At 39.0% G+C, this 23,594-nt stretch overlaps 1 protein-coding gene across 1 annotated transcript; it reads right to left on the bottom strand.

The window, feature by feature from the left end:
- Positions 1–522: 522 nt before the first annotated feature.
- LOC309883753 (DNA repair endonuclease XPF-like) lies at positions 523–16,292 on the bottom strand. Its single transcript, XM_082772072.1, has 11 exons — positions 16,117–16,292; positions 15,404–15,584; positions 12,419–12,614; positions 10,867–11,074; positions 9,616–9,796; positions 9,149–9,277; positions 8,409–8,519; positions 6,586–7,177; positions 5,730–5,822; positions 4,937–5,049; positions 523–3,845 (listed from the first exon to the last, which is right to left on the bottom strand). Exons 1-11 carry the CDS (start codon positions 16,288–16,290, stop codon positions 3,112–3,114), a joined length of 2,712 nt encoding a protein of 903 aa, XP_082628198.1. The 5' UTR covers positions 16,291–16,292; the 3' UTR covers positions 523–3,111.
- Between the last annotated feature and the right edge of the window lie 7,302 nt (positions 16,293–23,594).

Genomic DNA, 23,594 nt, shown 5'->3' with positions numbered 1-23,594 from the left:
TATGGTTGTGCTGTCAGTCTGCAAATGAAAAAGCTTCACAATCATAAAAAGACTTGCATTCAAACTTTTGCACTTCTTTTAGAAGTCGCTGCTTTTCCACAGTATGGCTGTATGTTTTATAAACAGATTTCTCTGCAGCTGGCTTATATTTAACTTTTTTTTTTTAAAGCAATTAATATAGCTGGGACTAGAAATGCCCTACATGTTCATACAGAAAAAAGTCATTTTGAAGATAAAGTTTGTTTTGGTTAGGGAACTGCTCAGACAACAGGGCAAGCAAAAGGCCTTCTTGGCAGTTGTAGCTAGAAACTGCAAGTGTCACCACTACTGGAAATAGTATCTGGATAACCAGATAACTTAAACATGCAAACTACAACACAACCTATCCTGTGCAAAATAACGTTTGCCAATATAAGCTGCATTTGTTCCAAAGAGATTTTGTTTTTATTGTTACTCTACAAGAAACATTGAGCAAGCAAAGCCTAGGAGAAAGCTCAGAAACAAACAGCTTGCTAACTTACTTCCAAACGTTGCATAAATCACGGCAGTTTCATGTATTAAGTGTCTATTTGTTTTTAGATAGCACAAACTATCTAACAGTAATGGCAATTAAACATAAAAGTAAAGCAATGACAACGTATGCAAAATTTCTTTACTTTTGATGAAAGCAAGCTAAAGAACACTCTAAGGCCAGGGAAGACATCATACAGATTTTCATTATTTACCCAAAATACTTTGTTGTGTCTGCATACAGGTGAAGTGTGACTCAGTGGTTTGGTTATTTCAGCATTAAGGGGTTTCACAACACAAGGTATCTCCCCTATCTGTTCACAATTAGTACCTACTGCCCCAGAAGGACAAACCACTGACTTGCATTTACAGATTACTATAACCTAAACTGTAATCTAACCTCATAAAATAAGATACCCACTCACAAGTAATAAAGCCATACAATAATTGCAGTACAATTTAAAGAAAAAATCATGCAACAGAAAAAAAAATCACAGTAATTCTACACAAACAAAATGAAATTTAATCTAATTATTTATTGATTGCTTTTATGACTTTGATCTAGCATAAAAAACAAAGCTATAATTTTTTTTTAACCTCTTCACATACCTTTCATTTTCACCTTACACAAATCCAAGGGAAAAAAAAACAACAAACAACATTGCATGACAAAGCTGACATGCAATGTATCTGGAAAAAAACAACAACAACAAAAACAAACAAACCAAACCAAATAAACAGTTAATATCTTAATGAACAATACATATTTGGAAAGGTTGTTCAGCTTCTTTTTTTGTACCAAGCTCTATAGGACATGCATTCAAGATAGTTACGCTTTAGTACCACTTTCTGTTTTCTTAGCACCACTTTAATGGCATTCTCAACACCAAATATTTCTGACCTTACTGCGTTGAATAAGAAAATCTCATGGAAAATCTTCCTTCTATATTAAACGAAATAAATTAGAATACAGGGCAACAGAAACCCTCATCCCAGCTACACTTTAAACATAAAAGATGTTCAGATCTCAATACAAACAAATCAGAAACAACACGTATGTACAATTACCATAATGTTAAATTACATTTGTTTAAATTAATGAATTTAAATTTTGTTATTGATCTATTTAATACTGAAATTTGCACCTGCAGAATAATCTTCACGTTGGAAATATGTCACAGCTCAAGACTATAAATTAACAAATTCATAATTCACACTTAAAATGCACAGCATACTTTAAATCTTAAAGTACACAATACAGTTTTTACTGAACTTGAATACAAAAAATTAATACTTTCTCCTTTAATTATAGAAGTCATATGTGTCATTAGAATTAGAATCTTACTAATATATATATGCAAGTCATGACATACAAGATTTTGTAAACAGCCAACATGAATACGTTAGAATAATTGGTAATGACCCATCTTTTAGCAATTGCAGTTTGTTATAGAGCTGTCATATCAAAGCTCAGTGCATAATACTTGTTTTTAACAACATTCATTTTCACAAACTATTAAAAAAAATCATGTCTTCTCCCTGCTTTATGCTACATAGAATGCTAAAAGATACCTTCCAAGTGACAATAGCTTTACTGAATTTATTGACAGATGGTCTATTTAAGATATTAAAATGCAAGTGCAATATGACATAGGAATAAGACAATATTGGAAGAACTGTTAAGACGTTCAGAAAACTTCTGCATTATACGAGAGGAAATATTCTCTGGTATAAAAGAATTGTCCCAGTTGTATACCTGTATTTCTGCTTTAAAGTGAATGAGGTGAAAGAGCTATCAAAACTGACTGAAAAGTAAAGTATCTTGTAAGTATAAATAAGGCACATTGAGAATAATGTTGTATTGTGCCACCATGGACATGCCACACTGTCCAATCAAGACCAAAGGAATGCACTTTACAAGATGTAGTAAGACAGAGCTGTATCAATTTTGGAATGTCAAAAATGACTATAACTTCTAGTAAAGAAAGCAAATATAATGGACAACATACCATACAATTACAGTTTACTGTGATGAATGTTTATGATGAAGTTCTAAAATTCATGATTGATTCCAAGTATGTTCTTCTAAAGTACATGTAGTTAAACTCCTGGAAAGCGATCATGATGTGTTTCAAACAGCTCCACCACTGTCAGTGGAAAACTGGCAGTTTCAAAAAAGCAAGACATTAATAATAAAAACAACAAAAGCAAAGTGATATGATGCATCAGGTGACACAATTAATCAAAATGTACATTTTTTGCTTTAACAAGACATAGCTTTCAAAAGAAAGCACCTCTATCAATTAGTCTTAGCACTTAATTTTAATGGGCTTGATGAAGAATTTTATTTCATTCAGTGCTAATATAGAATTTATTAAAGTGCTATAGGAAGAATAAAAAGTATTTGTGTTTCTCCATTAAAATGTTATTTTCCTCATAAAGCTTGCCTACAGTAATAATTAAATGTTAAAACTGATGGAACAGCATTAGCAGGAAACAGTTGGTTAACATAGAGGGCATTCGTTAAAATATTTCATGTGCCTTGCCGAAGTCCTGTGTGAGAAAAGCTCATCTACAACTTATGTTGTTCAGTTCCATTAGTCATCTTTTGTTTTTTTCTTTAGATATTGCCTCTCTGTAGGTCATGTGAATAAAGTCATACAGTTGTGTGGCATTGATGGTATTACCCAAAATTTCAGAGAGTTTATCCTTTGACAGAGTCACTAATTCTGTAATGCTTTTTACGTGGTTCATTAAGGCACGACAGTTTTTTGCATTAATACCTGGCATTTTTAGTAGAAAGTCCTGAGGGCCAGGGTTATACTTGTCTGACTCGGGAAGAGTTTCAGAATCTGCTGTTACAGCCATTGCTGTTTCTGCATCAGGTTGTGGATGGTTTTGTTTTAACTCTTCAAACAGTTCGGCAGTAGCATGGGGAGAAGGACACCACAGGATACGTAACTTTGGGAAATGGAGTGTAAGAAGAGTTAGTTTAGAAGTAACATCACTACTGGAAATCTCCTGATGTAGAGAACCTTGTGGAATCAAGGAGAAAGGTTTGTTAGGATCAAATTCAATCAGAAGAATCGGTCGCTTATAGTAACGGGACATCGAAATGCATTGTGAATACAGTCTTCCATTGTTTAAGGAACCAATAAGATCACTGATACTTTTCCGCTCTACACAGACATCAGGAGTTAAGATATAATCTCCAACTTCCAAAGTAACAGGCTCAATGTCAATACCACGACGATGAATCAGTGATGGAAGCTCACTACGAAATTCCCGCATGTCCACTATTATAGTTTGTTGAGTACTCTTCTGTTCCTGTCCACCTGAAGAGCAAAATAAAGAGTTAACCAAACTAACACATGACCTCCAACTCTAGTTATCCCATGTGATGCCAACACTTCCGTAACGGATGAACTTCACCTTTCACATTATACCTCAAATTCAGCAGTATAATAAATCTAGACTTTATTTAATTTTAAACTTTAAAGACAAATGAGTTGCCACATTATATACTATAGTTTATGAAGTATGCTCTGCAGTTTAATAGAACTATCATGTTACCTTCTACACGCTGTGTAGTGACAACAAGATATATTAAACTGTAGAGGAAAATTACTTAAACACGTGAAGAAAATGTTTAAAATGTTTCCTGCAAAATCAGATAATGAAGCTGCTGCTTTTTATTTCCAGCTGTTTCCCATAGAAATATGGCACTTCATTGTAGAAGATATATTTCAACTTCTATAGATCTATCTGTAAAAGGACACATGAAAAGATCGCAGCATTGAGGTGACGAAAGACATCACAGCAAAGATTAGAGAGCATATGGTAATGAAGAGCAAGATTTAAAAAAATTACAACTAAGAAAAATAGAGGCAAAGCTGTAAAGATGAAGACACAGTACACATCAGAAGAAGGGAACAAAAATATGGTTAGAAATGCAACAAAAGTAAAAAAAAAAGATGCTTTATGGGAAAGAAATACAAATACATGATCTGCAGTTGTTCATTCAGGTAATCTGTTTCACCAAGATACGAAGTCCCAAACATTGACTAGTTCAAGAACAAAACACATCACTTGACTTTCTGTAGACTTCAGTTTTAATGTTTTAATGTCTTTCCACCTCATTACAGGCAACAGGCTGCCCAGAAACAATCCAAATGGTATCTGTCTTAATGGTAAAATACTTCCTTAATCTATAATTTCTTTTTTAAAACAAAACAAACAAACAAACAAACATACTGCACTGCTATTTCAGAACAACAGCGAGAGATGCACTAAGGTAATGCTTCTTTTCCATCAGGATTGTAGAATCCACGTGCCTCTACCACCCAGATGCTTTGGACAGGATTTAAACAAAATAGGTTACAAGCCTCAGCTCAGAGCTGCGAGCCCAGCTTCAGAAACCACTCACCTGCTTTGCGTGTGTCAGTGGAAACAGAGGCAGGTTTAGCATCTCTCAGAAGATCTAAGTTTGTTTCATCTCTTCCTTCTCTTTCTTCAGGAACAACCATAGTGGCCCTTTCTCTAAGGAACAACAAACAAAGAATCACTGAAAAATTGCAATTATATATGATGAATACTTCATAACATATACTGTTCACTGAGATGTAAAATTACATGTAGTTGAATACTAATTGCAAACACGACTAGAAACGCAATTCATTAGGATTTCCAGATTGTTTGGGCTAGATTCTGAACTTTTATTTTCAATTTGTAGTGCTTCTGAGCATCTCTTTATATTTTTTGAATTTCACAGAGCACATAAAACAAAAGAACTAATGACTAGTACTACGAGTATAACCCAGTGAGAAGACATTATCTCATGCAGTCTAAGAAAATAATTGGTTTGGTCCTGAAAACTACTTAAGTCATGAAAGCCTTCGAAATACCTTACAACATAGGTTACCTGCAGAAAAAAACACATTTTCAGTAGTTTCTCAAAAGGAGAATCTTAAACAATCAAGTAAAAATACCAGTTATACTGGGTAGTCTTTGAACCTTCATATTAAAAAGCCAAAATATCAGGTACTCTGCAAAGGAAGGTTTTGTTTTTTTTTTCCCCATCGATAAGAAAATTCTCTTTAAGAAGCAATTGAATTAGGAGTTTACCTAAAGCCTTCACACAGTTAAGAACTTCACCATTTGAAATGTGAGCACTTAAGGGAATTATGTAAGAAATTAGTAACAAAGGTTAATTTTGTTACCGAATGAGTTTTTCAAAGGCTTCCTTCTCTTTTCTCAGTGCTGTCAGATAGCGCTGTTCTTCTGTTGAGCTTCCATATATGAGGAAATACACCCTGTATGTTTAGAGGGGAAAAAACCCACAGAACTATTTAGTAAATTAAAAAAGACACCAAAAAATGGTATTTAAGATTAGTAGTAGCAGTAAGTGCCTGAAAAGTTGATATTTGCCTTAAAAAGGTAAGCTGAAAACATCATCTTTTTTTCTGCAAAAATGCTCCAGACTCAGCAACAAAAAACCTTATATCCATTTTTCTCTTTTTTCTTAAGAAGAAATAGGCTTACTGAAATTTTGAGATTCAACCAGGGTAGACTCAGATTTCGGTCAGACACAAAGCAAATATAACGAAGAAGTTACTTTCTTACTATTTTTAAAATCTTCCCAGAAGACTATGTATAACAAACTACAATCTGCAATTGTCCTGATTTAGAAAAAAAAAAAAAAAAAAAAAAAAAAAAAGGAAAAGAGAAAAACAAAAACAACAAAACATACAAGACTTCAAATCGTGTGTTTGCATGGGGGTATCTTATCTTCTACATAGAACAAACTGCCTTTTATAGAATGGACATTTTATTACAAGTGTGTTTCTGTTATTAAGGGACTAAATACCTAGTGGGATGTAAAAATTATCTTGCAATTACATTCGACAGTTTTGTTTAAAATTAAGAAGAAAGCTAATCGGGAATTAAAAGGTAGCTTAAGAAACTCACTAGATGTGTTTTGTGCCTTGACTGTCAGAAGTGCACAATAGGTATTTTTTTTCATTTGAGACTAAAATTAGACCAAGAACAGTCTTGATTATCACCAAGTTCACTTGCCTCAAAGGCTTTCCAGGCCTGCTTGCCTTGTAGATTTCCAGCTGCCGAACAAAAGTCAGCTCTGCATCATACAGCACAACATATCTTGGTTCTACTTCATGCAGTACCCTGGTGAGAGAATAGGGATCACTGCAACCCTGCAACGGATGAATAATTGTGAGTGGGTTTTTGAAAATACCGTAGTAAGAATCTGAAGGTAAGTTCACAGGGAAATCTTCAGGAATTGTCTCATCAATACTGCCTTCTTGGCTACTGCTCAACTCTTTGTTATCTTCCACATCCAGCTCCTCTTTGCTTTCCTCCTCAGTTTTCCCTATCATTTGGATTATAGTCCGGTCTTGCTGCTTCTTGTGTTTATTTTGTTTTGAAGAAGTTGCGAGTTTGTTTTTTTTGGCTTGAGGCCCTGTGTCTGGTCTGGAATTTCCTTTGGACTTGACAGCTTTTCTGTCCTTAATCCACACATCTCCAGCTTTCTCATCCTTTCCGAAGGTTTTATTATACAGTCTCGTTAAAAAGGCTTCTGCTCCATCAGTAATATACTCCCTGAGCTGTGCACAAGCTCGGTCATCACTGGCACAAATAAGCACTTGCCCTGCAGTCAAGAAACAATATCATGTTTATAATCTGTTATGATGTACTTCTTTCAATCCAGCTACAAGACATCTTGAGCAAATTGTTTTAAATGATCCTAGAAGTGTGCCTACCAAATGCCTTTTACACTTGGTGGTCACAGTTGTTCTGGACTTCCAGGGAGTGTAAATTGCATCATAGTTTGTATTAAACCAAGATTAGAGAAGGTTAATAAAAGTTCAGCATTCCTTAGTCTTACACTATCTAAAACAGTAAGTTTTTTCTTTTGACCATTTGAAATGAAGCAAATACAGCACGGGCTGAAATATACTCAGATGCTTTCTTTTTATTTATTTTTTAAATGTGGGATAAGAAAGGACTTAATTGAGACTGTTTTAGTTTTCAGCCTTTGTCAGCTGTGTTAGGGAGTCCAAAAAATACATGTTTCACACAGTATTATTGACATTTGTGGGCCTTGAATAACAATTCTCTGCAAGCTGACTCAGATAAACTCCTACAACACTAGGTTAGAGTGCCAGTTCTTATCCATAGTCAGAACACTGTGGGTGGGAGAAAAGGGCACTTTTTTACCCTTGCTATTTCCTAAAATAAAACTTGGTGAAATTTAAGGGGATGAAAAGTCCTAAAATAGGAAAGGCAGCAACACGGTTAGTTAGAAACACACTGGCCTTCTTCTCTCTACCCAAGAAGCTGCATCTCCTGAAGAAGTGATTTTTAGGTGCCCAAGAAAATGTATGAGATGGAATGGGCAATAGATGGAACTTCTGTTTCTTTGACCCTGAGCATCAATTACTATAGTTCTAGCCATCTGCAGCTCCATGCCCCTCCACAATCCAAGCAAGGGCGCTTGTCTGAACAGTTCAGGGAGAACTGTGTAACAGACCGATACAGCTTGTAAAGCTATGAAACAGTTCTATTTCTGCATTACTCTAACTGCTGTAGAAGACTGGAACATGTACAAGTTGCCTCGTTATTTAGAATGAAGACCACAGCAGATGAGATCTTTTGATTTGCACTGGGATAAACTGAATAGATGATTGTCTTAGAACTATTTATCCTACCAGTGAGAATACAAGTATATAAAACACTTTGTCTTAAGTCTATAAATTACTGTTTCAAACCAGCTCTTTAGTATAATCACAGTAAAGAATTTGAGCAATCCCTCTCAAAAGTCAAATAGAAGAGAAAATCAGATGTACGGTGAAAACTTATTTCGTTTAGTATTTTCTCACCTGGACCACCGAAGTCTTCACTGTTCTTATTCTCATTTTCAATCTCATTCAGTACTTCTCTCAAAGCTTCCCATTTTGGGTTACTTTCTAGCACCAATTCCCTTTTCAGTTCTGAAACAAAGATTAAACATAGCAGCTTTTACAGCCAAAATACCCTTCAGAACTTTAAATTAGTGGTTCAATGTCAATGCTGCGATGGTTGTTGGCAAGTACAATATTCAACAGTCTACATATGTGACTTGTTTTGCTGATCAGGTAGGAGAGCACTCTTACAGAATCATTAAAAACGGGGAAAAATGCTCTAATGAATCATTTAACTAAACTTTAACTTTAACTAAAAAAGTTAAAGTATTGACTTGTTCTTCAATTCTGAAACTCTTGAATAAAATACATACATACATACATATATATATATATATATATAGTAATGGCAGCTTCTTATCCCTTCATATAAAATGCAAAAGATCAAGCTGAAATCTACGTAATTCAGTAACAATCCATAAAAGCTCTCCCAATGATCAGCTGAGTAAGCTGAGAAGAATGCCTTATTTGATCATGACTGGTTTTTTTGTTTATTGTATGCTTTTTGAACAAAGACTATGTCTCAATATATCCCAGCTACCAGACTGAGGTCTAGAGCTGTGTAAGATCTTGTAAAAAAAACACAGCATAAGTAATAATATACAGAGTGTTTGAAATCGTGTTGCACTCTCAAACTTAAAATTAGGAGCGATCAGTACCATTTTCCTTCTTTACATCACTGTTTCCAGAGACTTTGCCTTTCTGATTCAGTTTTTCATCTGCAATGCGATAAACTCTTGCTCGAGCATTTACAAACATTGAAGTACTGGAGTCAAGAAACAGCCAACCTAAAGAGAAAAAGAAAACATTAATTGTTTGACATTTGAAGTGTACATGCTTCAGACATTTGCAATAATAGCCTCACATCTCTCATCTGGATTACCTGTGCTACCTGCTTACTATATAATTACTAGCTTAATAAAAGACAGAAATGTGATGCAAGTCTCATGCTGTTAACAGCAGTTAAGTGGGAAGATGAAAGCATTATCTGTCAATAAAAACCTACGCCCATATGGCTGGTTATATAAAACCTAACTAGATACCTTCATATGTTTAGGAATGTTAATTAAAAATATCATCATTTCTCTGTTTCATGCATTAACTTGTATGGTTATTCAGTGTTTACCTGAATTCTCACCAAAAGCTTTTTCACTTGCTTTCAGTGACTCCAGAAGATTGAGGAAAGTGACACAATCATACTGAGTTAGATATTGTAACAAAGTACGTAGTATTTTCAAATCCTGGACCAAAGATTTTGTCTTAGCTCCAAGTTGATGCCAGAGAGGATCTAAGTAGTGACGTATTGTCTAGAAATATAAATTGGAAAATTCAGGATGTCAGACTTCTACTATACTAATCAGCATAGAAATGCCCTTACTTTCCTTTACAGGAGATGCCACTTGCCACTTTTTATCCCAACTGGGATAAAAAATAGCCAAGTCCAGATGTGATGGTGAGACATTTATTTTGATGAGTAACCATTTTTTGCGAAGTTACAATACAGATGCTATTATGTAAAGTCATAAATTCAACAAATACATGCAATCCAATGATTAGCAGCTATATATAATTTAATGCTTTCAGTACATATTTTCTTTTCTATGTTAAGAGAAAAAAAAAGGTAATATAAGTTAAAAAAAAAAAAAAAGGAAAAATCTTATTTTACAGGTACTGGCCTATGCCTTTAGTGTTTAGCATTCTTTATTTAGCAAATAGAAAACATTAAAATGTAATTTAATTTTCAAATTAAGACGAGTATGATGCAGATACACAACGTAGAAAGCCACAGGAATAAAAGCCTCCAGATTTTTTCAAGTACAGAAGGCTTCACATCAATGGTAAGTATCAGTTAATAAGTATTTCGCTATGGTGGTTGAAATTTATGATTTTACCCTACAGAAAGCATATGCATGCCAAACATGTTGCAGATCTGTCCATTATAACACTGCACACACAGTTAATGGACATATACGATGGTTAAAAATACAACAGATGCATGCATGTGCATATTATTTACACAAGCGTTCTTTACAGTGCTTCTCCTAATAAAGAAAATAGAAAATACAGGTATGAAATTCAAATGAATGGGGGGAGGCAATAATACATACCTATCTCTAAATAATATTATTATTATATTATTACACCAACCACAGATCAGGATGTTCTTGATATAGGGACTTTTCAAATGAAAGGCGAACAATCATACTAATTCACTCAATCATATTCAATTCAATCATACTAAATCCTACTAGTAACCGTAACATCAGCTGCTGGTTACTTATTTATTTTATAAATAATATTTTTGTTTGCATGATGGATAGTTTGAAGATCTATGTTCCTTTATAATGAGGCATATCAAAACAATCAAAATAGTTACCTTGTCAAAAGGTTTACCAATAGCATTTTCTAAAGATAGATCTTCTACTTCAAGAGCTGGATTGTAACGTTTGAGCTCTCTCAAACATGCATTCAAAATGTCCAGGACTGAAGTCTGGATAGCAAGCATAGCAGGGGTCATTGACACATGTATTTCCACCACTTCAGGTTTATGCTTCTCTAAAAATGAGTTCACTGCTATATGAAATCTATGACGAAAAACAGCTTATTAGGTTTCACATGAATGTTTTGCTTGATACCGTAATTATAAAGAAGATCATATAAACTAAAGTTACAAATGATTTAAATGTAAAGTAAGCTAAATGCAAGATGAATCCACTTCTACAGATGCAAAGACTGCAGTCTTATGAATGGTCTCATAAAACCATCTGATGATTTCATGATTATGACTGTTCTCATTCTAGGCATGTGAGTCTGTAGCTATGGTGACTGATCCATGGAGAACTACTGCACTAGATTCCACATCATCATTACAAGTAACAAACCTCAAAGGAAAAACAACAACAACAAAAACCTCATAAGGAAGAAAATGTAATGGGCTCACAAATCCCTTGGAGTCACATGGATCTGCTGGCAGATAATTTAACATCCCCAGCTTTGGATAAGCAGCAGGTCCTTGTTCCAACACAGCCTCTGTAAGCCAATCTGACCACGCAGTTACAAAGGTGCCAGCTGATTTTACGAACAGAATAAGGCACGGAGAAGAACACTATGTCTGAAGAACTCTGAAACTCAATGAGCATTTTCCTTACTTTGTGCTGCACCCTCAGGTCTTATCATGGTTCAGAAGGCAAGGAGGAAAATTCAGAGAGCTTTGTGTTGTTCATTTCTGCATCTTTGTAATTCCAAAAGATAGAGTTTATAACGCAGAGCGTGAGTACATGAGATCTACGTTCTAGACTGGACAGAAAAAAAAAATAGGCAGACCTCCTGCTCAAAGCAAGAGCATTGAATGTGTAATCAGCTGAATTGCCCAGTCCTATTTCAGGCTCTGCTCCTGGAAGACTTAATGCATGCCACAAACTTGGCAGCTTGGTTTCCATCAGTCATCAAGAAATATTCTTTATATACCACATACATTAAAAGGAAAATTAAAACAAAACAAAACACAACCTGGTACAAAGAAATAAATATCCATAGAGTTTCGCCACAATCAGAAAAAAATATACTTCTATGAACAGTGAAACTGTGAGACTGTGTTCCTGTTACTTCATGGTTTAAATTATCTGTTCAGTAAATTATGTTTTTCTTAAGCTATTTAGCTTATCACTTTCTGCTGTGATTTCTACTGGCTAAAAAAAACAGCTATAGTGTAAGGTTCAGCCTCCTAAAGTTTTAATTCGAGTCTATTTTCGAAAATAGAAATTTAGGTATGTGACATATATTCTGTCACAAATTGAATGAAATTAGTTCCAGAATACAAATAGGGAATGGAGATAAGCAGTTTGGCTACATAAACCTCATTTTGTTAGGAATCCATAGTAGCAACCTTAATAATTATAAGATTTCAATGAAATAAAGAAGTATCTTACCTTGGCCACAGGTAAAGTTTCCTGACAAAAAGATTTCGCATCACTCTTTCCACGTGGCAAAAGCCAGTGTTAAATGCGACCGCATTATCTGTAAAAGCTTTAATGAAACCTTGCTTGTTCTTCTGGCGATAAAGCCGCAAGATAAATGCTTCCTGACAGGACTCAATGATTCTGTGTGCCTTGTATACCAAAATGCCTGGCAAAATAAAAGGTTTCCAAGTTACAAAGGAGTAAAGAGAACTTGAACACTGTATACATTTTCCAAATCTGTCTTACTCTTCTGTTTTTGTTAAATAAAGTACAATAGGAATTTCAATCTAAAATGACACTGAACAAACTTTTATGAGTTCAAACCAAGTGATTCCTCAGTTTCAGTACCATGGAATCTCCCAGTAACAGAGCTGGGTTAATGATGCATCTTGAGCCAAAAAAAAGCTTGCATTCAAATGGCAGGACCTAACAGCTTCGAAAATTCTTTACTCTTAAAGAAAAACTCGAACACTTGAATTCATGCTTTTTGACAGGGAGAAGAGCAAATACAAGATGTAACAGTATTTTTGCAATACAAGTTTGATAAGTTCAAGACCGTGAGTTTTGAATTCTTTTATTACACAAGTTCTGTAGTTAAGTTGTCAAATATGCTTTTTTTGATAGCAGTTCAAGTATTTGTGATACTCAAAGAACTTCTAAAAACATTTCTGGTGCTTTTTCCCCCCTTCTGTGAACATATTCCCACTTGAGGACGGAAGGGACCTTAAACTGAGTGATCACACCAACATTTTTCTTAATGGCTATGGGTATTAGGAAAAAAAGATTTATCGTACACATTTTAGTACAGAGAAATGAAACAATAGTTGAACTACATCAAGCATATTGATGTAAACACTTTTGGGATTTACATTTCACTCAGCCAAAACCTTTTAAAACCAAGGCTTATTTTTCCTCATACTTAATTGTGTAAAATAGCACATTGTATTTTTTCCACTCTGCCCCTAGAGACAAGGCCTATGTGACACTTACCTGTTCACAGCTTCAATGGAGTAATAAATGCCTTTCGAAAATGGAAGCAAAAGACATCAAACAAAGGCTTCATTATGTACCTTGATGAGCTGACAAATTTACAGTGCATCTAATTTCTACAGCAAGTTTCTTCATCTCAGCATCTAGCCATTGATTTTGCTATGTCTTTGTTTTGTAAATTAGAAAGCATCTATATGAAAAGGATTTTCATTCAACTGCTAATCATTCATGATCAAGTCACTGAAAGATGGATAAAGTATTAACACATTTCTCCCACAAAGTCATGTTTTTCAGGACATAGTAACAATTACACTCATTTCTGAATATCATCAAGCTTCTCAAGATGTGACTGAATGGATATTACAGGAGACAGAGAGTTTGTTACAGGCCAATGAGACTATGAGACTATACTATTTGCTACAGCATTTCTATTTGGCCCAAACCACTAGGAGTACTTGTGCATTGCAGCGATAATTTCTTATTTTCATTCTGCTGAATTTACGAGTTTATGAGCTGTTCATTCACATGTGATTCTTCAGTGATTTTATAAACAGGATTTCTAACACTTACCAACACTTTACTGTATTTTTGCTGTTAGTTCCTCAAGAAACACTATTACAAGCTTTTGTTGGTTTTGTCACACACACATAGTATGTTTCCAATAGAAACGCACATTACCCAAACTTTAAACGAAGTCTGTAAAAACTGCTGTCACACTGACCTCCAGTGGCATTACGACGAGCATAACAACTCTGTGTCATTTCAGATCAGTAATTTAAAAAAAATTTTTTAGTTTTTTATTCCTTTCATCCACACAAAACCCAAAGATGTGTTTTGTTTTATTTTGTTTTGTATTTCCTCAGGATAAGAGGGAAAGGTGAACAGGAAGGAGCCAACGGGAAGAACAGAAATTGAAGGAGGTGCCCAGAAACTTTTTTTTTTTTTTTAAGTTGGAAAAAACAGAACTGACACAAGTCTAGGTCCTTTTGTCCTAGCATGAAGCTGTTCAATCTGTTTCACAGATTTGGGTTCTAAAGGTTGACTAAAAGGAAGGAGATACAGCTTATGAAGCAAAAACTTACATTCTTCTACACAGTTAGTATTCTATTGCATTTAAACATTATAAAGATGTTAATATTTATATACCAGTAAAATATTCCTATACTTTCAGGCATCTGTTTTACTAGCTCTCCAGGCTGTAAGAGGGTTTCCAGCTTAGACAAAAACATAAGAACAACTGAGGTCAGGAGGAGAGGGGAACCAGAAGATTAGAGAAAAAGACAATTGGAACATCTTTCATGTGTAACTTCTATACAACAATAAATAAAGTCACAAGCTATGCCCAAAAATCTTTAAAAAGTTTTAACAACATTATTTCATAATATTGTTATTTAGACAGCATCCAAGATGTTACAAGACGATTAGTAAGACACTGTTATTTTACTTAATGTGAAAAATCATCACAACTAATTCATTAACGCAAAAACCAGCAAGTGTGCATGGTTGATAAATATGCAATCTAAAATCAGTTTCAATCACGGGCCATTTACTGAGAGTATTCTGGACACTATTTTCTCAAGTATAATCAGTTATTTTCCTTGGAAAGCAATGCAGCCACTCTGAATTTGCATGTTTCTTACGTCATGGCATACTTTAACTGCTGATTGTTTTCCATTTTATTATTGATATCAGAAAGCCATACAGGGATATTACTACCTACCTAAAAAGAATGTGGATGTTTTCAAATTGTGCGATTAAATAATGCAAACAAGTTTAGAGCAAAGATGACCACTAAAAAACAAACAAACAAACAAACAAAAACCTACATATTTGTTCCTTTTACTTCAGTCTCTGTAAAAAAAAATAAATAAAAATTCTTCAACCTCAACATCAGTCAGTCGGACTCTTTCAAAGAATTACACATTATGTATTTTCAGTCATGGCTTGACTTCATTAAGCTCTTACCAGTAATGAGGTTTGCCGGAATTCTGTCAGTAAGGAAATCTACCACGAGGATTCGACTTGTTGCAAAGAGAACTCCTCCTTGCGTGTAAAATTCATAGCGAGTGTTACTTGCAACCTCATTGGTAACCCGCCGAGGAAGATGAACAACTCCGTCTGACCTCAGCTGATCAATAAAATACTCCTAAAACAAATGCAGTAAAACCACAACAGACTTCATTCTGACAACTGATGAAATGGATACAAAAAGAATTGCAATTAGTCTTATTTCATTAGTTTTGCAGAGCTGTCCACAACCACATAAAAACATGACAGTATAAGATACTAGGTAAGGAAGTCAGAATTATGGTGATGTTTTATTTTGATGTTTTAGTTTGCTAAGTTTCAAACCCTTTCAGGGTTTCACTTAGAAATATTAGTATTTTCAATAGCAGTTAGATAATATTTAAGAAAGTACAAGCCTCTGACACTCGATGGATCTTAAGTACCCTGAAAATTTTATCTTGCATTTTTCACTGTATTTTAACAGCTCTTTTTTTTCAGGGAGCAGGCAATTACGGCCCGAGAAGTGACAAGGGCCCGTCGCGGCCCGCCAAATCGCCGCGGAAGAGCCCCCAGCCGCCAAACCCCATCTCCAAGGCGGCAGCAGCCGGCGGGCACCCTCTGCTCGGGCCCGGGCAGCCGCTTCCATCGCTCCTTCCTCCTTCTCCCCTCACCTCCTCGGCAGGGCTCGTATTCAGCACCAGCACCAGGCTGGCGGGCTCACTGTAGAGGCGGAGGAAGCGCAGCAGCAGGCGGTCGATGCCGAGCCCGCGGGCGCACACCACCAGCCCGTCCTGGTGGAAGAGGTCCAGGAAGATCTGGCTCTCGTGTTCCAGCAGCGCCGCCATGACCGCCGGCTCCAGCCCGCCACAGCGGTGCGGTCTCCCGGCCCCGCCTCGGCCTCGCTACGGCTGCGGGAGCGGCGCCCTCAGCCGGCTGGAGGCAGTGCCTCCACTCGTAGTTGAAAGTCTTCCGAGGGCAGGGGTTAGGTACGGAGGTCAGTTTTTATTACAAATGGTTCGTTTTTAGTCACAGACTAGAGGCATTTCTTAACCAAGGAAGCTGGCTGATGAAATGTGACCTTCTGTCTTACATATAAATGTGATCTTCTGTCTTACATACTCTTGCATAACCACAAGTCTAAGAGAAACAGAGTGGTTAATGTATATAGTTCTTGTATCTTGCAAAAGAATGGTCTAGCAGTTCATGTCAAAGAGGGTTTGAAGGGTAAACCTTGAGACTGGGGTCTAGGGGATAAGAGAACAAAAGACTTTCCAAAATCTGCTGACTTTTACATGGGACAAGTCTCTGATATCTGGGATAAGAGAACAAAGGGGTTTCAAAATAACTGCGAACTATTGCATGGGGCTCTGCACGGGTCATCTCCAGCTAAGAGATGACCAAATAAGGAGAGAGGGGGAAGCTGAAGAATGACCAAAGGACAAAGCCTGGGAGGAAGACTACAAGCCTTCAGTACGAGTGACCCCCAGAGGGACCACCGGAGACCGATACGCATACTAATTTTAATATGAAGGGGGGACTGACTTGTGGAAAATGGACTCCACAGATTGTAAAGTAGGTATGTTTATTCAGCACTGAGCAGCACGGGGGTAGTCCCACCAAAGTTGTGTGCACCTGACGCAGCAACTTGCCATGGTTACATGCAGTAAACAGTTACATCTTAATGAAGGTTCACAATACGCCTATACATATTCATAACCTGTCCCCACTTTGTATTAACATTAGTTCCAAGGAGTAATTTCCATAAACTCCTCCCATCTGCACTTGTACAGTGTATTCTGGTGGTGGTCTTCGGGGGTTGTGGGGATGAAGATTGATGACTTTCTTGTCACCACTAGTTGACCTTTTGTCTTTGAGCAGACTCAGTTGCTCCTTGGCTCTTGTCCATCCACAGGACCAGTTTCTGCTAGTCTCCTAAGATAGGTTCAATCTCTCATTAAGAGACTGACCTTGGTAAGGGGCCCAAGGCTTCTTGCTTTAGTTAATTTGCATAATGCACCATAGTTAGCAAAGACACGAAGTAGCATCCTAGTTTAATGCTGTCAATAGTATCCATTACCAGATCTTGTTCCCATAGTTGTTGGCTTCTGCAGTGCTTGCTGAGCACCATATCATGGGTCTTAAATGTATTGTTGGCAAGGGTATAGTAACGAAGCAGTTTTTGTCTTTCATTGGGACTTGGAAAGGCTGATCTCTCTCAAGAGCTTGATGTTGTCTGCTTTTCTTGATGGTAGCCATCATGGCCCTCAGTCTCTGGCTTGTGTGTGTTCGTGCTCATGTACGGTTTGGGAGCCTGGCTCCATGTGGTTTTTGGGTCCCGGTTCTGTAGTTTTTGACTACTGTTTCTGGTTTGGGGGGAGAGATGGCTCCCTGTATTGCTCTGGCTGGCCCGCCCTGCGCCGCCCCCCTCCCCCTGCCGCCGCTGGGTGGTGCCGGCCCGCCCTGGCCCGGCCACATTGAAGCTGTGAGGAGCTGAAGAAGAGCTAGCGAAAGAGAGGTATTGCAGCAGGTAGGCTGTGCCTGTGAGGTGCCTGAGGATCTGACTTTTTTTTTCTTTTGTGGCTGCTTCTTGCAGTCTCGGAGAGGTGAATCCTCTCCAGAGTGCTGAGGAAAGGCGGAGGGTCGTCAGCCCAGTCAGTGTCCCTAAGCAAGGGTCCCCCTAAGGCAAGTCTCTGAAGTGCTTCCCCTCTGTTTTAGTGGTGCTGCGGTAGGCATTGCTCAGAATCTGCTGAGGGTCTGAGGTGGGGGGGGGGGAGCTGCTTGTACACTGTTGGAGCCTGGGTTGGGGGGGAGGTTTGGAGCTGCTTCTAGACCTTTGGGGCTGGCATCGGGGGTAGGGGGTTGGGTGCAGGTTGTATACTGTAGGGGCCTGTGTTTGGGGGGGGGGGGTTGAGGCCTGCGTCTGGGGGAGGGGTGGGAGCTGCTTGTACACTGTAGGAGCTTGTGTTTGGGGGGGCTTGGGGGCTTCCCTCGGGGGGGGAGGGTTGGGAGCTGCTTCTGTAAGGTAGGGGGCCTGCCTTGCAGGGGTTGAGAACTGCTTGTAGAATTTGGGGCCCTGTGTCTGGGGGGGTGGGGCCTGTGTCTCAGCGGCGTTAGGAACTGGTTGTACACCTTTGTGGCCTGTGTTTGGGGGGTGTGGGTGCCTGTGCCTGGGGGAGTTGGGAGGTGCTTGTACACTCTAGGGGCCTCCATTTGGGGGTCTTTGGGGCCTCCCTTTGAGGGGGAGGGAGTTGGGAGTTGGGAGTTGGTTGTACACCTCTGCATCCCATGTCTTGGAGGGGGCGGGGGGTTGGGACCTGTCGCTGAAGGGGCGGGTTGTGAGCTGCTTGTACACCTTTGGGACCTGTGTCTGGGGGGGGGCTGGGTCTGGGGCCTGTGTCTGGGTGGAGTCCAGTTCTTGGGAGGGGGTGGTGGGGTAGGAGCTGCTTGTGGGCAGTTGGGGTCTGCATCTGGGTGTGGTTGGTGCCTGCTTCTGTTGGCAGTTTGGGGCCTGCTCGTAGACTTGTGCAGCCTGGGTTTGGGGGCTTTTCTGTAACGTTTGGGGTCTGCATTTTTGCTTTGGGATGCATCTTGAGCTTTTGAGGCCTAGCTGTAGCATTTGGGGCCTGCATCTGGGGCTTTTCTGTAGCGTTTTGGTTGCGTATTTGTGATTTGGGGCCTGTATCCAGGGTTTTGCCTTTTTTGTCGTTTCCGTCTTTGTGTCTGTGTGTTTCATTGTTGGTTGTGTGGGGTTAGGGGCAGTTTGGGGTTTGGATTAAGGTCAGTGTCATTAGCGTTAGGGGGTTGATAATAAGGGTTAGGGTTGTGGTTAGAGTTGTTAGGTTTAAGGGGAATAAGGATTTCAGGGTAAGGGGTAAAAATGTTGTTTTTGCGCAGTTACATCCTTTAGGGGGAAGGAAGGTGGTATTGAGATATGCTTGCAGTGATAAGACAGCTTAACAGTGTGAAATGTGTTCGTCTGATTCGTGTCAATATGGAACAATGCTAGGGCCACATGATATGATGAAATGTGACCTTCTGTCTTACATACCCTTGTATAACCACAAGTCTGAGAAAACCAGAGTGGTTAATATATATAGTTCTTGTATCTTGCAAAGGAATGGTCCAGCAATTCGGGTCAATAGGGGATAAGAGAACAAAGAGGTTTCAGAATAACTGCTAACTATTACAACTGCTACATGGGACACTATGCAAGTGTCTGACATCCAGCCAAGATGGACAAAGGAAAAGGACAAGGGAAAAGCCTGGGAGGAAGACTACGAGCCTTCAGTATGAGCGGCCCCCAGAGGGACCACCAGAGACTGATAACACATGCACCTGTGGGAGGGTTTGGATTCCGGGAACTAATTATAATAAAAAATCAGTAATGCAGGTGGAGCCATGTAGGACTTCCCGGAGGTAAGCCTTCAACAGACGGAGACCCCTAAACTCGTGCGCCAAGCATTCAAGACATATGTCCGTGGCACAAAGATCAAGGACAACTTCTCAGAGGTAAGCAGCTTTCCCTTTGTTTCCCCATCCTCTCAGGAGTCGTCTTTACTATGGTTGTACACACTTCAGGCTCACAACACTCGTTTTCTCCTCTACTTAGTGTTCCTAGTCCCTGCCTGGTGGTGGGCCAAATTCTACGGGTTGATGTGTTTCCAAGTTAAAAGAGATAAGTACATCTAGTTAAGGTGACATCTAGTAGGATCATTTAAAGTAAACTATATAGTAGTAGTAGGTGCCTTTATTGCATGCAGCTCTTCTTCAGGTGAGTAATTCTTGTAGCATAAGTAATTCTTTTCCCATGTTTCATTCATGATGTTTGTAGCGTGCCTCTTTATGTGTATGTTTGGCCTGGAGCTGTCCTGCCTGGCAATTTGTGATGGTAGCTAAAGTAATGTTCCATCAGTGCAATAATACATTGTCCTGACTGTTTTGGAAAAGACATCTGGTCTGTCTGTGGGCGAATACTCAAGCTCTGGGTGAGTACTCAAGGGCAGCTGGCACAGAGTCTTTTTGCTTTTTTTCCAGCAGTAGGTAAACATTAGGAGGAACCGGTCAAAGGAAACAGCGCTTTCTGGAACTGTCAAGTTCTTGTTCGGCAACTTAGTGACTGGTTTGATCTACTTCACAGATGTAGAGGCAAGTGGACTGCTCTTTTGAAATAATAAAATTAAAAACACAAAGTTTGTCAAACATGGCAGTGCATGTTTGCAGTCTGTTTATTGCTTTTGCCAGTGGTAGATAACATTTATAAGGAATCGGTCAAAGGAAAGAGCGCCTTCTGGAACTGTGAAGCTCTGTGTTGGCAACTCGGTGACCGGCTGGACCTACTGTCCATCTCCAGAGGGAAGTGGACTGCTGTTTTGAAATTAAAAAATAATAATAAAAAAATAAAAATATGGTGCTGCTCTATGGTGCCCGGAGGACTGCCACTCTGCAAGGCAGTTAAAAAGAATGTGGTTTGGAGATGGAGAGCAGCAGAGGTAAAGCAGCTGGGAAGAGAGATACAAGTATTGCAGTAGGTAGGCTGTGGTTATGAGGTGCCTCAGGATGTGCTTTTTTTTCTTGTTTCCACCCTTCCCTCATGCAGCCTTGGAGAGGTGAAGTCCCCATGTTGTAGAGTGGTGCAAAAAGGTGAGAGGGTTGTCAGCCCAGTCAGTTTCCTTCACCAATGCTAAGGCAAGTCTTTGAAGAGAAACAGCCTGGTTGCGTGTGCTGCACCCTGTTGAACCCAGACCAAAAATAGGGCTGCTGTTCCTCCTGCTCTCTTTACCTCTTCTCATCTTGCAAAGGAATGGTCCAGCAATTTGGGTCAATAGGAGATAAGAGAACAAAGGGGCTTCAGAATAACTGCTAACTGTTATGACTACTGCATGGGGCACTATGCAAGTCTCTGACATCCAGCCAAGATGGACAAAGGAGAAGGACAAGGGAAAAGCCTGGGAGGAAGACTATGAGCCTTCAGTACGAGAGACCCCCAGAGGGACCACCAGAGACTGATAAAGCATGTGCCAGTGGGCGGGTTCGGATTCCAGGAACTAATTATAATAACCCTGCCTTTTCTAGAAGTAGTAACGAATATGTATTAGCCTAGGAGCATAAAAACCAGCCGCCTGATGTAACTGGTGTGCATCTTGGTGGAGCAGAGACTCCCGGCGCACCCAGTGCTGCTTGCTTACCTCTATTCCTTTAATAAATTGTAAACATTAATTGTAACCCTATTTGGGACTCAGTCATTTGTTACAACTGGGACCTCCCAATGCGTGGAAGCTGTTGGGATAGCCCAGGATGACGAGGCATGGTGCCACAACGAGGTTGGTAGTCAGTGGCGCCCTGGGGCAGGCCAAATTGGGAGGGGGCGAGGCGGCGGGTGGTCGGTGGCTTCTGTGGAAATGGCCCTTGTGTGGGGCGTGGGTGGCGCATTCAGAGGAACCTTGACAGGCTGCAGATAGGGGCAGGCAGGAACTTTTTGAAGTTCAGGAGAGGGAAATGCCAAGCCCTACCCCTAGGGAGGAACAACTCTATTCACCAGCACTGGATATCTGGATACTAAATAAGCATCTCTTCATAGAAGGGGTGGTTACACATTAGAACAGGCTGCCCGGGGAAGTGGTAAGAGTCCCCATCCTTAAAAGTGTTTAAGAGATGTGTGGACATAGCACTTAGGGATACGATTTAGTGGTAGCATTAGGTTGATGTTTGGACTTGATGTTCTTAAGGGCCTTTTCCAACATAAGAATTCTTGTTAAGGATGGGGATTCAAATAACAAATGCGTTTTCGGGAAGTGGCTCTATCCTTCGTTGCAGGTGACAGCAGCTCACCTTGCAAATGGAATCCACCCAAAGATCTCAGGTCATGTCACCACAGATACTGTAGAAGAGAAGAAAGTTGGAACGTTTTTATTTCAGAGGTAAAACCTGCAGGTGAGTACAGAAGTAACATGTACACTGGGAGCTGTAGAGATTCCCTGAAAGTTTAGGGTTGAAATTTGGCTAGGCCTGCCTGTTCAACAAATGGGAAACTATGCTCTGCTTGACAAACAGCTTTTGAAAGGTAATTTGCAATGTTGGAATGGAACATCTTGAATCCTCTTCTTGGGTTCCTTCCAGCTGATGACTTGCTGCATCAGCCTTGCATTCAAAGAACTAAGTAGAATTTATATTGTTTTCAGTCTTAGAGGTTATCATGTCTTATTGATGATTTCAGGGTGAAAGCATGCATATAGAATGTACTATAGAATGTAGGATAAAAAATGAAACTGCACACTAAGTTCTTTTTATGACTCAGTCTTTTGTTACTGTATGTAGCAATGTTTTCCTGCCTCTGTGTTGCTGTGACAATGTAACGAGGGCTGAAGAAAGTCAGACCAAAGATCTGTGATCTTAGCAGAATAGAACAAGTATAGATTGATACTTGTGACTTGCACTGTAAGACAAGCAAATGCCTCGGAGTATAAAAATGCTTAATGGATTTCTTGTAAAAATTGGCCATATCCTTTGAACCCATGTAAACACTTAGCATCCATAGGTCACAGCAGTCACGTGCCTTAACTAGGTATTGTGTGTAAACTCTGGAGCTAGCTTCACTATGTGAAGAACCACTGCCTTTATTTTGTGTGCTTGTGGGCAGGAAGAGTGAAATTTGCTTCCTGCTAGCTTTTGATGTCCCCATCTTCTGTATGGAAAGAGAAAATGGGTGATCAATCTCTGTTCAAGTTCTATGATATGAGACATCGTCTTTTCCCTCATCTCTCTTTCACGTGAAAAAGGTTTTTTCTTAGTCCTTTTCTACAGAAACTGTTCCAAACATTTGGCGATCCTTGTTTCTCTTGGCTGAAACTGTTTTTATTCTACTGTGACCTTTTTAAGGTGGGCAAAAATAAAATTTTGTGTAGCATCCAAGATGCAAATGAACCTTGAGTTCATGAGATAGCAAGGCTACCTTTGAGTTTTGATTAGATTGCTGATGCTTTTTGTTACCTTTCCTAGGCCTTTTCCAAAAGGTTAAACAGGGAAGTTGGCTGTTCAACACTGATGAGCATTGAAGTGATGTTTTCATAGGATTGCGTGCAGTACCAAGACCTGATTTCCCCTTTTGCCTCTGCATTACTTCATGTTTATCTTCTGTGAATTGTACTTGCTA

This window comes from Aythya marila, assembly GCF_965140915.1.
Source record: "Aythya marila genome assembly, chromosome: 15".
Classification (NCBI taxonomy): Eukaryota; Metazoa; Chordata; class Aves; order Anseriformes; family Anatidae; genus Aythya; species Aythya marila.
Note: the sequence above shows the minus strand (reverse complement) of the source record. Positions and strands in the feature narration are given on the sequence as shown.

Bases quoted from the DNA above. Each gene is read 5' to 3' on its own strand.
- LOC309883753 (XM_082772072.1), bottom strand. From the start codon at position 16,290: ATGGCGGCGCTGCTGGAACACGAGAGCCAGATCTTCCTGGACCTCTTC. The intron at 7,178-8,408 runs GTGAGAAAATAC...TCTTGACTGCAG, and splicing joins TGAAGACTTCGGTGGTCCAG to GGCAAGTGCTTATTTGTGCC. The intron at 3,846-4,936 runs GTGAGTGGTTTC...TTTGCTCTTCAG, and splicing joins CACTGACACACGCAAAGCAG to GTGGACAGGAACAGAAGAGT.